The sequence below is a fragment of the Neovison vison genome, chromosome 11 (genome assembly GCF_020171115.1).
Source record: "Neovison vison isolate M4711 chromosome 11, ASM_NN_V1, whole genome shotgun sequence".
Taxonomy (NCBI): Eukaryota; Metazoa; Chordata; class Mammalia; order Carnivora; family Mustelidae; genus Neogale; species Neogale vison.
The window spans coordinates 3248327-3267035 of NC_058101.1; the positions used below are offsets into that span (position 1 = coordinate 3248327).

Here is an 18709-nt window from a genome sequence, read left to right on the forward strand (position 1 = left end):
TGATCTCAGAGTCCTGGGATCGAGCCCCGCATCAGGCTCTCTGCTCAGCGGGGAGCCTGCTTCCTCCTCTCTCTCTGTCTGCCTCTCTGCCTGCTTGTGATCTCTCTCTGTCAAATAAATAAATAAAATCTTCAAAAAAAAAAAAAAAGGTTAAGGAAAAACCCCTGCAATCGGAAATCAGTCTACAGGGGATGCTTTTCATCTGAGACTACTTAAAAATTTTAACTCCTTCGGTTCATTTTAATGCATATTTTCAAGGATAAAAGACAGAGACAACATCCTTTAAAATGTGGCAAAGTCGTTTCTTCTGTGCACGTGTTCTTTCCGTGACAAAAGAAACCTACACCATGGTAGTTGGAAGACATTTTCCCATCGTAACCACGGGGCAAGCGTCCTCGTGCACAGCGGACATTTTTGGGCACCATCATTAGTGAATTACAGAGTGTGGTGAGTTTGCAGACTATTCCGTGAGGGAAAACTTCTCATTCTTGTGTGAAGTTATTTCTCACCATCTGTTGCAGAGTCTGTGTCCTGCTCACCGAGGATGCTCACATCCATCCTCTACAGCTGCTGGTCGTTAACAAAGACATCAGCTGCGTCCTTCCTTTTTCCTTCAATTAAAAATGGGGGCAGGAGAGGTTAAAAAAAAACTTACCATGTCCTGAATCACGAGTGAAACATTAGCAAATATGGGTGTTTTCATCACTGTTTAGCTTGGAAGATATGCTGAGCTGGTGGCAGATTTGTTTTACTCTCAGGATGGCAGAAATGACAGTCCTACGGTTGTGTCATTCGGCATAACCAGACAGTGCCGAATTACAGATGTAAGGCTAATGAGGTGGCAAACAAAGGCTTTCTGGAGTGTTGTCAATTAGAGTGTGTTATACAGCTGCAGATAAATATCCAAATATGCTGGAAATGATAAATGTTCACTGCTCTCATGTCCTTGGCCAGAGTTCTCCACCCTCGGGGGAAAATTGCAAGCGCCTTTTACCTCGGTGCATTTAAGACATTACATAAAGGTCTCATAAATCTTAATTTAAAAAACAATTTTGAAAAGTTATCCCTTTAAAGCTCAATTTGCTTATAAGTAAGTTGAGCTCTCATGATGAGGTTGTATCTGCCTGGAGCTCTGTGCAATTGTTTTCTTAGCCAGCAACAGCTGTGCTGTTCTTTCTAAATAGTAATAACCCTTCTATATTGCACTTGTTTTTTATTGTCCAGGAGGGCTCTTGGTGCCTTTATTGAGTTACTTTCAGAGTAGCCTGATTTTTTTTTTTTTTGGAATGCACAATAAAACAGAAGTAATTTAAATTTTAATATGCCTTCCTTGCACCATTAATTAAAATGATTTATGTTTGGTTGCCTCCTTGAAATAGACTGTGATGTTAGTGCTTACTGCTTCCATGGTGATGTTTTCCAACAGAACATCATTTGCAAAACGGGGTGTCCAACTCTTCCTGGTCTAGTGTGTTTGCTGTGACAGCAGCACCTTCCGTAGCTCTTGTCCGAACACACTCTCGCACTGTTCTTCCCAGTCCCCGTTTGGCATTTTAAATCCTATCTATCGTCTGGACCTCCCACTGGTTATTTATTTGTACAAAGTTGGAATCTTTGATCACTGATGAGTCTGTCAAGGAGGAAAGGAGAGAGCGGATGCGATGGCTCAGATCATATTTTGATCTGGATGATGAAGGCATCTAACTTGAAGAGAGGCAGAAAAAAGCTTCCCGGATACCAGTGTAATAGAACTTGGTGCTTCTGCACTTGCTCTGTGATCTTATCAGAAAGAGGAAGGAGAAGGGAAGGAAGGCCCCCATCTATTTCAGACCAATTTTCCTGAACACTGAGAGCGACTTCTCCATTGTTTGTGGGCTCTTAGTCGCGTAGATGACATTGCTGATAAATTGGGCATTTGTTTTTGTCACTGGCAAGAATCAATCCTGAAACGCTACTTGATCTACAGGCGTTGTATCGTATCTTTTTTTTTTTTTTTTTCATCCAAGGCAGTCACTGTTGACAGTTCTTTTCACTCTTTTCTGAATATTGGAACATATGATCGCATCAAGCTGGCTGCAGGCTCCAGTGCTGACATTTTCTAGCGCAAAGAATGCCCACATCACTCGAACATTTGAAAAGTGTTAATGAGCAGATCAAAAGGACTGTTGCCTGAAGCAGCTAACTTTTTTTTTTTTAAAGAAATCGGCTCTCCTCCAAACTGAAATCTTCATTCTAGCAGCTAAGTAGATGAGATGTAATCCTCCCTGATGATGATAATAACAAATGAAAAAAAAATTGGAGGAGAATCAAACTCTACATATGGTTCATAAAGTGGTGAAAGTGTTTTCCAGAATCTTCAATACAGAACTCAAGGATGCTAAGTGGAAAAAATCCTGGCAACTAGGCAATATTATGCCTTTTAAAATCTGCAAATTCTCATAAAATATGGTGCATATGAATACATCCTTTTCTGAAATGGATGTGTTCTTGCACTATTTAGTACAAGAATGGGATTCTCATGACTGTTATTTTTAATGTATTTACACTGACAGTAAGGTTTCCTTTTTCTCCTGCACTGGTTTTGCTGAAATGGAGGGATATCAGTTGGACACAGATTTTTTTCCATTTTGACTTTTGAGCCAAATGGCTTCAGATTATTTTCACCCTCTTTTGTTCCTTATGAGGCCCTGTAGCAGAGTGGCAAGAGGGAACATTTTGAAACATCACATAAAAATCATTTTAATTCCTGTTCCAACATTTCTAGGTCAGTGATGTTGGGCGTATTAATGAACAAGTTATGTCTCTATAAAGTGGGAATGATAATCTCTATCTTTCATAGTTACTATTAGGTTTAAATGAAACTCAGTCTGTCCGGCTCTCTACCTACCGACCTACCTACCTCTCTTCCTGCCTACCACTTCTTCATCCATCCACCCATCCATCCATCTGTCCATCCCTTCATGCATTCTAGCAGGTAACAACTACTCAACACGTCTTCAGCCTTTTCTTTTGCCCCCTTTCCCTTTGCAGTTCCAACTTTATTTTAAAAGGATGTCATTTGGCAGAAGAAGTCAACTCAAGAGTTTGGAGATGGGCGGACCTGAGTCCTGCATTTCAGTCCGACTTCTGGTTTCTCTTTGTGTAGCCGAGGGCAAGTTGGTCTCCCTCTCCTGATATTTAAAATGGGGATAGACATAGGAACTTCACAGGGTGGTTAGGAGAATAAGAGCAATTTAGAGTGTATGACATATAGCAGCACCAGTAAAGGGTGATTGCTGTCAATAGCAGCAGCACAGAGATAAGCCTTAGCTCTGGGTTGGTTTCTGAAGGTTCAGCCTTAGCTGTTGTGGTGCTGGTTGTATCCCTTAATTTACTAGATCAAAATTTGATTTAAGTAGAGTTTTAATGGCTGTATTCCATTTGAACAATGTGGAAAATGTACTTGATAGAGGTTCAAAGTCAACTTAAACTCATAATAAGTCACGCATTTAGACATACATAAGATGAATTACATATTATTGGGGAAAACAAACCTTAATGTTCTTTTCTGGAACAAGGTGAATACAAATGTATATTGATACATGGCCTGCTTAATTATGGAAAAGCACGGAACCAAAAAGCCTAGTGGGAAAGTTGTGATATGTATTTTTTTAAATGTTCTATCAGAATTTTCACATTGGAAATGACGTACAATTAATCAAATTTATTTCCTAGATGAAGAAACTTAGGATGGTCTTACGTCTTCCCCTCTGCCATTGAGTTAATCAGTTCTCTGATTTTATTGGTTGAAAGAGAAATTTGATGCTTCATTTTCTTTGAAACCAGCAGTATTTTAGTTTCATGGGAACCTGTGTCTATCTGTTTATCATTTATGTTTTTTTCCCTCAGTATTTTTCTTTTAATTTAAGAGTTTGGCTGTGAGCCCTTGTGAACGTTTTCAGCCAGTTCCTTCAGGTCACTTTCAATCATATTTTAGTACATTATTTTCTGAGCACTTTATTAGGCACTGGTGATACTTATAAAGAAGGAGAAATGAGTATTGCCTTTAAGAAATCTACACTCTTAAGAGATAATTTAAAGATTTTCCAAATTAACATATAAGCCCAAGTTAATGAAGCATAAATGACTCAACTGTGCAGCAACATTTATTTTTAGAAGTTTTCAGGCTTCCAGATAGACCTGTAGGAAGACTGGATGGGACTTAATATGGAGATGGCCATCGTATTTAGGGCAAGCAAAGGGATCTTTCCTTTTTCTAGACCAGAGATCCATATAAAGGGGTATTTGTAGATAGGGTGTGAGGTCAGAACTGCATCATAGGGAGGCATTTCTATGAGCTGTGTAAGGTTGTGGCTTATGATACCAGGTAAACGGTCTCCAGTAAAGAGAGAAAGTGCAAAGTGTCTCTTATTATCCTGTTATTCTGTTGTGAGTTCGTCAGCAGTGGTCATATGAGGTTTTATTTTATTTTATTTTATATTTCATTTTTAAGTAGGCTCCATGCCCAACATGGAGGCCAGTGTGGGGCTTGAATTCATGATCCTGAGATCAAGGCCTGGGCTGAGATCAAGAGTCATGTGCTTAAACCAACTGAACCAACCAGGTGCCCCATGTCATATGAGGATTTTAAACTGAAACAATTTGCTCATATCATGCTCAAACAAATGCTATGCAGGATAAAGAGTATGACAAGTATGACATAAAAGAGGATGAGTCATGGAGAGGAGGTTCAATAATTTTCAGGAGGATATAACGTAGAGCCAGGTTGGGGATACTGTTTATATCCTCAGAAATGTATATTAGTACCAGATGTACAGGTAATAAGCAGAGTAAATTTGAAATCCTCACAAGAAAGTGAAAATGAATTCAGAGACACTGTACTCAGACTTAGTGAAATGAAGGATGTACCTTGGTCTTTTTCTAGTGAAAGAACTCCAGAGAGCTTTTTAAAGTAATTTGCAAAACTAAGAGTAGAAGCATGATTTGTAAGGATCTTCTAATAAAAGTTAGTAATTCATAGATTTCACTTGTGGTCATTGGGCCCATTGATCTATGTTGACCAGAGAAAAAATTAGGCTTCTGTTAGGAAAATATACCTGGTTACAACAGGTTAGAATGAGGGATGGAATTAGTGATAGGAAAATAAGACAAATGTCTAATTTATGTAAGTAGAGCACGTAGACATTGATGCCAAAAAAGCTATGGTAATTATTGAATATCAGTGTTATCACTGTGTTATTAATTCAGAGGCACAGAGCATAAGTAAAGTCTGACGGGGTGCACCTGTTTGGTCTGAGTACCACACATCTATTTATAGTGGCTTGGCTATACTTAAAATGCTATTACTGGTTCTGGCAACCCCACTTGTAGATATTGATTGAATGAATATGTACTAAAGCAATGGCCCAAGATCACCAAAGAACTCAGGACCATTGCATGAGAAGTACTTGTGATCTTAGTTGTGATGAGTAGATACATGTTATTTTATTCCAGTATTCAAAAATAGGAACTGCTCTCTTCTGGAAGAAAGAGTAGTTGTGTGTGTATATGTGTGTGTGCTTCCATATTCTGGGATCGGGACTAAAGAGTGGAAACTACAGAGAGGGAGGCTTTGGCTTCTTTGGAGGGAAAAACTTTCAAATGATGTGAATTCCTTGCCAGTGGAATGAATTGCTTTGTGAGGTAGTGAATTTCTCTTTATTACAGGAATTCAAACATAGCTGGACTACAGTGTGGTGAGAAGTTTTCAAAATATTGAAGTTTTGGTTGAATGTGAATTGGAGAAGTTGAAAAATGTTGTACTAGATATTTTTAAGGTCCAGAGAATTATGAGTTTATAATTTTAGGTGGTAATAGAATGCAAAGGATCCTTCCTTCCCTTCCCTTTCTTCCCACCTTCCTTCTTCCCTCCCTCTCTTTGTTCCTTTCCCCCTTTCCCACCTCCATCCTTTTTCTTTCCTCCTAACTTCCCTATATTCCTTCCTTCCAAAACAGAAAATCGATTTTGTGCCAGACACTTTACTAAGTCCTGGAATACAGTGAACAGCAAAGCAGACATAAATGTCCTCTCTTGGAAATTACACTTTTATGGGTCAAGATAAAATTATCAACTCTGATAGATGTTAGGGAAGCAATAGGCATTTATGCCTATGAAGGAAATCTTATCCTCATTGGGAAGACTAAGGAAGTCCTGGGGTGGGAAGGTGAGGGATACAGAGAGAGAAATATTTCATAAGGGTGGAAAGGTCAGGGGAGAGAGAGAGAGAGAGAAATATTTTCCAAAAATCTGTTGGACATGGTAAATGATTTGGTAAAGCCATTTAGAACTGAAGAAGAAATGATAGATTATGTGAAAAATTTGAGACTGCAACTAGAAGGAGTACTTTGAGACAAGGAAGAAGAGTTGGCACTTTTGATCCCTTTGAGTGTGAAATACTAATAGATCTGGTTGTCACTGACTGAGTTTGGATGTGCAGTTTAATAATGATATGAAGTGCTTCCTTTCTATAAAGGAAATGTACCTGTAGCTTGATCATCTTAACTTTATTTTATTTTACTACAACATATTTTATTTTATTTTTAAAGATTTTATTTATTTATTTGACAGACAGAGATCACAAGTAGGCAGAGAGGCAGGCTGAAAGAAAGAGAGGAAGAAGCAGGCTCCCTGCCGAGCAGAGAGCCTGATGTGGGACTCGATCCCAGGACCCTGGGATCATGACCTGAGCCGAAGGCAGAGGCTTAACCCACTGAGCCACCTAGGCCCCCTACAACATTATTTTAAATCTTAAGCCTCCACTCGCATTTATTTCTGGGCTAATTATATCCACAGAGTTTTTATCTTTTAAAATTACTAAAAAGAAGCAAAATTTTATGTTTATTGATAAAATAAAATGGAATTAATTAAAAAGCCTGAATAGAAATAGCTGCATTATTTGTAGCATTCAGATTTTTGAATGAGTTAGAGGTTCAGTCTAACTAAATGTCTGAATGTCTAGCGTAACAAATGACTAGATGTCTAGTCACATCTTTGTAGAGATTATATCTATTTGAGATTTAGATGCAAACTATAATTTGAACAATGAAGATTTTATACATAAAGAAAATTAAGAGTTCTCTAAGCTTTATAAATAACATTACATTTTAAAAACTTTTCACTGCGGAAAATTTGAAACATATAAAGAGAAAGTCTAAAATAATGAATTCCCTCCTGTTTCTTTCATTCAGCTTCAGTGATTTTAATTTAAGGCTGATCTTATTTCATCTATAATCCTCTCCACTTAACCCACCCCATATTATTTTAGTGAAATATCAGAATCAGGGGCACCTGGGTGGCTCAGTGGGTTAAGCCTCTGCCTTTGGCTCAGGTCATGATCCCAGGGTCCTGGGATTGAGCCCCGCATCGGGTTCTCTGCTCAGCGGGGAGCCTGCTTCCCCCCTCTCTCTGCCTGCCTCTCTGTGTACTTGTGATCTCTCTCTCTCTCTGTCAAATGTGAATACATAAAATCTTTAAAAAAAAAAAAGAAATATCAGAATCTCAGAATCATATAATTTAAAAGATAAGCAGTCTTTTACAAACAATATCCATTGCAAGGAGAGACCAAAAGCAACAAAGACTAGGAAGGAACAGAGATAATCTACAGAATAGTGACTTTACAGGTAATACAATGAAACTAAATTTGTACCTATTAGTAATGACTCTGAATGTAAATGGACTGGGTCCTCTTTAAAAGACATAAGGTATCAGAATGGATTTAAAAAAAAAAGACAGACCCATTGATGAGCAACTTACAAGAGACTCGTTTTAGACCCAAAGACATCTTCAGATTGAATACAGTGGGGTGGAGAACCTTCTGGCATGCTAACGGACAGCAGGAGAAAGCTGGAGTAGCCATACTTAATCAGACAAACTAGACTTTAAACTAAAGAGTGTAATAAGAGATGAAGAAGGACAGTATATCATAAGAAAGGTGTTTATCCAACAAGACGATCTAATATTTATGCCCCCAACTTGGAAGCAGCCAGATATATGAATAAATTAATAACAAACTCAAAGAAACTCATTGATAATAATACAGTAACAGTAGGGGACTTTAACACCCTACTTACGGCAATGGACAGATAATCTAAGCAGAAGATCAACAAGGAAACAATGGCTTTGAATGATGCACTGGACCAGATGGACTTAACAGACATATTCAGAACATTTCATCCTAAAACAGCACAATATGCATTCTTTCTGAGGGCACGTGGAATAGTCTATAGAACAGATTGCATACTGGGTCACGTCAGGTCTCAACCAATACAAAAAGATTGAGATCATACCATGAATACTTTCAGAAGACAATGCTATGAAACTTGACGTCAACCACAAGAAGAAATTTGGAAAGACCACATATACATTGGAGGTTAAAGAACATCTTACCAAAGAATGAATGGGTCAACCAGGAAATTAAAGAAGTGTAAAAAAAAAAAAATACATGGAAGCAAATGAAAGTGAAAACACAGCAGTCTAAAACCTTGGGATGCAGCAAAGGCAGTCACAAGAGGGAAGTATATAGCAATATACTCAGGAAGCAAGAAGTCTCAAATGGCACAACCCAACCTTATACCTAAAGGAGCTGGAAAAAGAACATCAAATAAAACCTGAAACCAGCACAAGAAGGGAAAGAATTAAGATTAGAGCAGAAATAAATGCTGTAGGAAAACAAAACAAAAAAACAAAACCAACAGCAAAACAGATCAGTGAAACTTGGAGCTGGTTCTTTGAAAGAATTAACAAAGTTAATAACCCCCTAACCAGAATTACAAAAAAGAAAAGAGAAAGGACCCAAATAAATAAAATCATGAATGAAAGAGGAGAGATCACAACCAACACCACAGAAATACAATTATAAGAGAATATTATGAGCAGTTATACGCCAACAAATTGGGCAATCTGGAAGAAATGGATAAATTCCTGGAAACATATAAACTACCAACCTGAAACAGGAAAAAATAGAAAATCTGAGCAGACTTATAGCCAGCAAAGAAATTGAAGCAGTAATCAAAAATCTCCCAATAGAAGAGAGCCCAGGGCCAGAGGACTTCCCAGGGGGAATTCTACCAGACATTAAAAAAAATTAATACCTTTTCTTCTGAAGCTGTTCCAAAAAATAGAAATGGAAGGAAAACTTCCATATTCATTCTATGAGGCCAGCATTACCTTGATTCCAAAACCAGACAAAGGCCCCACCAAAAAGAATTACAGACCAATATCACTGGTGAACATGGTTGCAAAAGTTTTCAAGATATTAACTAATCAAATCCAACAGTACATTAAAAAGATTATTCACCGTGATCAAGTGGGATTTATTCCTGGACTGCAGGGGTGGTTCAGTATCCATAAGTCAAACAACATGATACACCACATTAATAAAAAAAAGAATGAACACCATTTGATTCACTCAACAGATGCAGAAAAACATTTGACAAAATACAGGATCTTTTCATGATAAAACCCTTAAGAATGTAGGGATAGAAGGAATATACCTTAACATCATAAAGGCCATATACAAAAGATCCACATCTAATATCATCCTCAGTGGGGAAAACTGAGACCTTCTCCACTAAGGTCAGAACACAACAGGGATGTCCACTCTCACCACTGTTATTCAGTGTAATATTGAAAGTCCTTGCCTCAGCAATCACACAATAGAAAGAAATAAAAGGCATCCAAATTGGAAAGAAAGAAGTCAAACTTTCACTATTTGCAGATGACATGATACTCTATTTAGAAAACCTGAAAGTTTCCATCAAAAAATTGCTAGAAGTGATACATGAATTCAGCAAAGTTGCAGGATATAAAATCAATGTAATGAAATCTGTTGTATTTCTATATACAAATAATGAAGCAGCAATAGAGAAATCAAGGAATTGATCCCATTTGCAACTGCACCAAGTCACAAGATACCTAGGAATAAACCTAACGAAAGAGGTAAAAGACCTGTATGTTGAAAACTATAGAACACTTTGAAAGAAACCGAGGACACAAAGAAATGAAAAAACATTCCATATTCTTAGATTGGAAGAACAAATATTGTTAAAATGTCTATACTACTCTAAGCAATCTACATATTCAAAGCAATCCCTATAAAAAAAACCACCACCTTTTTTTCCCACAGAGCTAGCACAAGTAATTCTAAAATTTGTATGGAACCAGAAAAGAACCTGAGTAGCTAAAGTGATATGAAAAAAAAAAAAGCCAAGCGGAGGCATCACAGTTCCTGAACTTAAGCTATAATCATCAAGACAGTGTGGCACAAAACAGACACATAAATCAATAGAACAGAATAAAGAACCCATAAATACACACACACACACACACACACTCACACACACACATACACACACGAATATTACCCATCAAAAAGAATGAAATCTTGCCATTTGCAATAATATGGATAGAACTAGAATGCATTATGCTAAGGGGAAATAAGTCAGTCAAAGAAAGACAAATTCATATGATTTCACTTATATGTAGAATTAAGAAACAAAATGGATGAACATAGAGGAAGGGATGGGAAATTAAGATTAAAAACAGAGAGGGAGGCAAACCATAAGAGATTCCTAAATACAGAGAACAAACTGAGGGTTGTTGGCAAGGAGATAGGTTGGGGAATGGGCTAAATAGGTGATGGGTATTAAGGAGGGCACTTGCGGTAAGCACCGGGTGTTACATGTAAGCAACGAATCACTAAATTCTGCTCCGGAAACCAGTATTATACTGTATGTTAGCTACCTTGAATTTAAATTTAATACTAAAATATATATGTATATATTTTATATATAACTATATATATAACTATAACTTTATATATATATATATATATATATATATATATATATTTTTTTTTTTTTTTTTCCTAAATAAGAAAGAAAGGGGCTCCTGGGTGGCTCAGTGGGTTAACGCCTCTGTCTTCAGCTCAGGTCATGATTCCCAGTGTCCTGGGATCCAGCCCCGCATCAGGCTCTCTGCTCAGCAGGAATCCTGCTTTCCCCTCTCTCTCTCTGCCTGCCTCTCTGCCTACTTGTGATCTCTGTCTGTCAGATAAATAAATAGATAATAAATCTGGGCACCTGGGTGGCTCAGTCTTTAAGTGTCTGCCTTTGGCTCAGGTCATGATCCCAGAGTCCTGGGATCAAGTCCCACACTGGGCTCCCTGCTCTGCGGGAAGCCTGCTTCTCCCTCTCCCACTTTCTCTACTGTGGTCCTTCTCTTGCTGTGTCTCTCTCTGTCAAATAAATAAATAAAATCTTTAATAAATATATAAAAAATCTTTAAAAAAATGAAAAAAAAACATATCCACGATTATAGTAATATACCTGAATAGTAATAATAATTCTTTGATGATGCTCAGTTTCAAAATTATTAGTTTTAAACTTTTGAAATTTTTAAAACATAATTGAAACATTTGATCTTAAAGTGAAACAGTTCATATTTTTAAATAATTGTTCTTCTTAGGCTAGAGACTTGGATTTGTACTTGAATTATCAGAGCCGTTGGCACTTGGTCATTAATTTTCTTTTATCTTTTTTTTTTTTTAGTTTGGGGGAGGGCAGAGGGAGAAGAGAGAGAGAGATTTCAAGCAGGCTTCATGTCCAGCACAGAGCCCAAGGCCCACACACCTAACCTAAAGACCTGAGCTGACATCAAGTCGATGTTAAACTGACTGAACCACACAGGCACCCTAATCCATCATTTTATATCATGATGGTGTGAAAGGTCAAGCTACCCCAGTGCTGGTAGAAGTCACTTAGGTTTGATCTCAGGCTTCATTCCTCTCACATAAAGAATCAGCCATATACAATTTCATGAAAGAATATATTGAGTTATGATTTATAGGAAGGGCATCTTGGTTAAAAAGTCGATCAGCTTCTAGACTCCCAGGTGGGGAAAGAGAGTAGGTTAACTTCCCTGCATCTCTTGCAAAGCAAGTTAACTTGTGCATTGTACATTTATGACGAAGTCAATGAGTCTTAGAAGGAAGATTTCAGTAGAAAATTCCTGCTGTGTTTGAGGGGACATACCATGAGCTAGTGGAAAATGTTTGCATTTTGACGTTGGAGGAACCGTTTAGTGAACCTTGTGCAAGGTGCTTGACGATCTCTGTTCTTGTGACTCACCTGAAAACCGAAGGCAGGAACGCGTCTGTGGCATGAAGATAAAATGAACGAATGAAGGTGTTTCGTGAATTGTCAGGTGGTCCCACAACCTAGTGCTTTTGACAATTCAGCGTCTTCCTGGTTCTGTGGAGACTGGCTCAGCAGGAGGTCCTTCCCCTGGGGTTCTCTCGTGTGATTGCTGGGGCCGGCTGGGCTGGTGTGATCTGAGCTCCATGGGCCTCCAGGTCTAGGAGACCCGTGTTTGCCACTTCGGCTGGGATGGCTGACGTAGCGGGGAGCTGGCCAGGCACCCCTCCTGACCCAGCCTTTCCGTAAGGTTATCCCGGGTTTCTTCCTCCTCCTGACCCGATGGTCTCAGGGTGGACTTCGGGCGTGACAGCCGCCTTCCTTCAGAGTGAGTGTCCCAAGGATGTTGAGGGAAGTGGAAAAGCTTCTTTCGACCAGCTGCAGATGCTGCCACGTCTGCCTCCTGCTAGTTCGTCAAAATCTCGTTACAGCTGAGCCTGTATTCCAAGGAAGAGGCGAAGCCATTGAAAGGCAAAGTTCACTGGGGACATCTTTGGCCTACCACAGTGTGTTACTAATCAAGTTATTTTTACACGTCTTTGCTGTGTCCTTGGCATGCCACCAAAATTTTTACCTTTTTAATTTTTTTCCCCCGGACAGGTTATCAAGGATCCTCCTCGACCACCACCTCCTGCACCAAAAGAGGTAAATAAGTACCTAATGAGCGATGTGGATTTTTTCTATACTTGGATATCATCCCCGTTATCAGTTACCTTGTTGCTGGAAAACTGTGATACCTATGTACTGACTTTTGAATTTATGACAATTAATTGGCATTTTTCATCTTCTTGTGTTTTCTTGGACGTGCTAGAGAGATAGGACCTTCAAAGACAGATAAATATAGACCGGCCATGAGACTCAGTAGTGCGCAGAGATGTACTTTACGTTGTCAGTATATCAGTGGTCCCGATGTTATTTACTTTATTTATAAAAGTTAAGGAGTTTAAAGATGTTCATCCTTTCTTCAAAATGGTCATTACTTTTATATCACTCTATTTGTTAGCCAAAATTGTGTTAGCAATGTGAAATATGGAAGTAGTGCACTTTTGAAACTTCCCTACTGCCTATCTTTTTAGTACCAATTTCGCCGTTTAAGTTAATGTTTATGTTGCTGCTTTACATGATTTTTGAAAGCTGTCTTAAGTTTAATGTCTTAACCTTTTTAAGTTTGAGGTAACAAATAGAATTGGGAAAAAAACAAGTGGCGCTGCTCATAGTTAAGGAACAACTTCGGGTAGTCTGGTGAGTTAAGGGAGATTCCTAAAACCGGAAGGGCAGGAACCTTCCATTCTGTAGAACTCCACTTGAAATTTATGCATGTAAGCCCAAGTGGATCCAGACGCCGCATATATAATGGTGACTCCATTTCTTCCTTATCGATGGCATTATTCAGAAAAGTGTTTAAATGTGTGTTCATTCTGACTAAACAGCATTTTAAGAAATTAATTAAACCCGCTTTTAAAAACTTGCATCTCCGTAGGAGGAACAGGAACCTCTGCCTAACAAGAAATGGCCCACCGTGGACGCCTCTTATTATGGTGGTCGAGGGGTTGGAGGAATTAAAAGAATGGAGGTTGGTACTTTAAAAAAAAAAAAAGCTGCTAATCTGGAATGTGTAATTCTAGAACTATTAAGCCATGGAAACTGTGCTTTTCAGAATTTAATAATACCATCCAGTTTTATTTAACACTGGGTCTTTTTTGGATAATTTTTTTTTCTATGCAAGCATCCTGGCCATTTCAGAATGGTTCAAGAAGAAGTGACTTCATTAGTCAAAGAATTGCATTGTTTGAACTCTAAAGTGCAACACAAAGTTAGGGTTATTCTCACTATTTTGGAAAAAATTACTGCAGACAGCATCAACTTTATAGAAGCTAGCCACTTGGAGTAGCAACAATGCTTGTCTTTGAAAAGATCCAATAGCTATGTACTATTTAGGGATAAAAATATTAAAATATTTGGTGGTATGGGTATGACCTTATCACAGATGTAAAGGAAGCACATTTAAGGCATTTCTTAAATAGCTTTTAGTTAGCACTTACAAACAATTATAATTAATTCTAAATATCATTTATAGAATATATTGAACTTCTAGACTGGCTCAAAGTGTGGATTAAAATTGAACTTTAATATCGTATCTTAAAGATGAAACGTGGTCTTCTTGAAACAGTTTTCAAAGTGATGGATTAATTAATAGTAAGCGCTTACTGCCCGCACTGAGCCAGCCCTAGACCACAGCGTGGACAGGCCAGCATCCCACCTCAAGGAACAGCTGGAGAATTTTCTCAGTGACAGACTGACTTTATCATTAAACACAGATTCTGGCTTCTCTTTCTTCTTATTATTATGATACAATTATTAATAATTATCCTTTACTTCTTGGTAAGAAGGACTTTCACGTGTTCTGCCATCATTTCCCATGTCTTCTGCCATCATATGGGCTTTGTCCTTTTACTGCCCGCAAAAATCAGTGAGCTAATTAACCACCTCACAACTGTTGCAATATCCTCTTTTCTCTACATCAGTAAAATTCAGATTCCCAAGGAGAGTTTCCCCTTTTCGGAATAAATTTCAGTGTTCTTCTGAAGGAGCTCAGACCTATTTCACATGGTTGTCATTTCCCAAAATGGTTATTCAAGTCCTCTGATAGTGATTCTCACTTTCTTGACCACGTTAGATCTTAAGATAAATCACATTTTCCCTAAAATAGCATGCGCTTTATTGCTGAAATATTCTTCGAGACTGGTACCCCACTGCTAACAAGCCACGGAAAAAGCAGGTGCTAGAAGCTATTACATTTGTCTCTTGGAGAAGATAGTGTGTATGCATTCACACGTGGGTGACTGAGTATCAAACAGTCCCGGAGCATGTGGCTAGGCTAGCTCTTGTTGGTCAAGCAAGGTTTTGGTCAAGGTGATTTTCCGCCTGCTTCCCCTTTGTTGTGTTATTCTAGGCTGGGGGGGTGGGGAAAGATTAGATTAGATAATCTAACGTACATGAAAAACTTGTAAATACAGGAGTTATATACAGACATCTAAATACTGCCCTTCCCAACTTATTTTTAATTTATTTCATCTCATTCCAAAATGTGTGTATAAAACCTGTAACCAAGGGGAAAAAAGGTTTGACAAGCTATACTACAAAATGTTAGCAGCAGGGAGCCTGCTTCTCCCTCTGCCTCTGCCTGCCATTCTGTCTGCCTGTGCTTGCTCTCTCCCCCTCTCTCTCTCTGATAAATAAATAAAATATTAAAAAAAAATGTTAGCAGTTTTCTCTGGAGGGAGTAATTTTCAATGTGCGCTACATATTTCCCTATTTTTTCCTCTTTTGACAATGAGCGTGCACTACTTTATATTCAGAATAATAAATTTAATTCCATTTTGCAATCTATACATTTAAATTACCACATGACAGTGAAAAGGATATGTTAGTAAGTGAGCCTTAAATGAATAATGTTTTTGCTGAAAACACTAGGAATTATGCCAGATTTTCCAGTGTATTATAGATTGCGATCTCTTTCTAAAGAAAAGCATACCCATGAGCTCCTGAAGTGGTCCTGAGTTAAAAGGAATAATGCAGTTTATGGTCAAGAAAGCCAAAGACTCGTGCACATTCCTGAGTAATTCACATTTCAAATTTCAAGAGTTACTAATTCTTAACATGTTGAAATTACATTGCCAGTCCTTTTCAGTTTCAGAAAATTTATGAAAAGGACTCATCCACTTTTAATAAACTGGGGTGCATTGTAGCTTTGGACAGTTTTAGCTACGTTGCATGTGGTATTCCATCCAATGAGATGGAATGGGGATGAGAAAAAAATGAGAAAGTAAATGTGAACATTACAAAGGGGAGACAATACATAAAGATACACAATAAAAATTGAATCGCGAATTAAGCATCATTAAGCTCTCTCAAATCTGATCTTATTTAAACTTTGGGAAAATAGAAAACATATTCTATTTTTAAATCATGCCTATTTAAACCTGGAAAGTATTTTCTTAAAAAAAATACCCTTACCTGGGGAAAATAAATGGAATTATTGAAATTATGTGTGCATCTGAATTACAGAACAAATCTTTGTAACTAATGTTATTTTAAGCCAGGATAGGGATTTTACATAGATTTTTTTTTTCCTTACTCCTCCTTTAAATTAAATATTTAAATGCTCTGGTAACGGCAATTTGCAGAAAGCTGGAACTGAGCTGATGTTAATAACAGCTGTTAGCACAACTGATCCACAATACCTAATGACTTCAAATGTGTGTTTCTGCCAATTCAGTGTGAAACTGTTTTTGTTTCTTTTCTCAAATCTGAAATTGCTCCTTTATGATACAACCTCCTAGTCATCCAAATATTCTCTGGAAATTATGGAATTTTATTGTTTATTATGAAAGCCAAGTAGAGTTGGAAGAATTTAGCTATCAAGCTTGTGCTTTGGTTTTTTGTTCTGTTTTGTTTTGTTTTTTTCCATAGTAAAAAAGCCAGGTATATTAATTCTGCTAATACTTCTTTTTTTAGCAATTTATTCTTTTTTGTCCTTTTTGACTACCTCCATGTGCTTAAACTAAAATATTAAAATGTTACATATGAACGTATATATGTTTACAGGCATACCTTGTTTTATTGAATTCTGCTTTATTGCACAGATACTGTGTCATTTTTACAAATTGAAGCTTTGTGGCAACTCTACACTGAGCAAGTCTATCAGTGTCATTTTTCCAATGGCATTTGCTCACTTTGTGTCTTTGTGTCACATCTTGGTAATTCTTGCAATATTTCAAACTTTTTCATTATTATTATTTGTTATGATGATCTGTGATCAGTGATTACCACTTGCTAAAAGCTCAGATGATGCTTAGAAATTTTTAGAAATAAAGTATTTTTTAATTAAGGTATGTACATTGGTTTTTTTAGACCTAAGGCTATTGCACACTTAATGGACTGCAGTGTAGTGTAAACATAACACTTACATGCACTGGGAAACCAAACCATTCATTTGCCTCATTTATTATACGCCGTTTTCTTTATTGTTGTGTCTGGAACCGAACCCACAGTATCTCTGAGGTATGCCTGTAATTGCTTTTGAGATTTTTAGGAAAAATCCACAAAATATTTCCTAATTTTAGACTTTAGGATTGAGTGAGAATTATTTATTGGGTTATTTGTGATGGTGGTGATTTGGATGACAGACCAGCTACTTCATGAACTAACACTAAGGATTTAATTAATGAGTTTTCTTTAGGCCTCAGCAACAGTGTTTCAGAGGTGAGTCTCTAAAAATACGCTGAGTCAGAACTCCAGGTCAGGTGGCTCAGTGGGTTAAGCGTCTGACTTCAGCTCAGGTCATGATCTCAGAGTCCTGGGATTGAGCCCTGTGTCGAGCTCCCGGCTCAATGGGAAGTCTCCATCTCCCTCTGCTCTCCCTCTGCTTGGGCTTTCTTTCTCAAATAAGTAAATAAAAATCTTAAAAAAAAAAAAAAAAAAGAACTCCAGGTCAGCCACTTTTGGTGTTCTTTATCTGAGAAGTGTTCCACTGATTCTGGGAGGAAGACTATGATTGCCCTTACCTCTACAGTAGCAGCTGTGAAGGCTAGGCTAGGGCGCTGTATATGTTACATCCATAATTTCTGAATAGATGTAACATTTATCTACTTATATTTTTATTCTGAATTACTTTGAGTTACGACATTTATTTGGTGAGTTTACTGTGTATCTTTTTTTGCTTTTTGTTTTTTCCCTTAAAACTGAGACTTCACAACTGCCAGGATATATACACATAGATACATATGTATGTATGTGTATATATGTATGTCTACATGTATATATGTATGTCTACATATATATGTATGTGTATATATCCTGGTTTTAGAGTTTTTTAGCTCAGTTTAACCATATCTAAAGATTTCCTAAGTTTCAGTTTATCTAGATGAAGACACTGTGATTAAAAGAGAAGGTCATTGCTTCGGAAAGAAAGCCAACTAGCTAGCTCTCAAGGTTTAATGGTGTTTAAAACAATTTTAACAACCTCATAAAAAACATTCTAGTACCACTGATCACACTGAAAGATGCAGGTACATTTTAATGACTCAACAGGGTCCACTTGAGTTTAAAAGCCTGTTCTAAAATTGTAGTAAAAAGGGCAAAAACATCTAAGTAAGCCTTATCAAGAAGCCTTGGGTAGTTCTTTCTGTGGACAGTAATCATTGTATCCCTAACCACGAACTCAGGTCATTAAAATGCTTTACAAAGTATTCAGTTTTCTTTTCCTTTGTGGAGATCACTTAATTCTGGTGAGTCACTGTGTCCTGGGCAGGCGTTTGTATTTCTTTGCAGAGTTTCACTTCCTTCATCTTTGTCATCTCTGTGAACGTCCTTGGCTTTTGTAGGCCTTCTCCACGCTCCTGGCTGCATGATGTCTTTCTCTAGGGGTCACAGCCAATACTGTGCCTATAAGGAGAAAAAGCTTAGCTCAGATTTT

At 37.6% G+C, this 18709-nt stretch overlaps 1 protein-coding gene across 1 annotated transcript in view; it reads left to right on the top strand.

The window, feature by feature from the left end:
• The window catches only part of ANTXR2 (ANTXR cell adhesion molecule 2), a 146844-nt gene that overhangs the window by 72903 nt on the left and 55232 nt on the right, over positions 1-18709 (top strand). Inside the window, exons 13-14 of the mRNA XM_044225894.1 lie at positions 12832-12876; positions 13712-13804. Coding sequence (XP_044081829.1) covers positions 12832-12876; positions 13712-13804 — 138 coding nt within the window. The remainder of the gene's footprint in view (positions 1-12831; positions 12877-13711; positions 13805-18709) is intronic.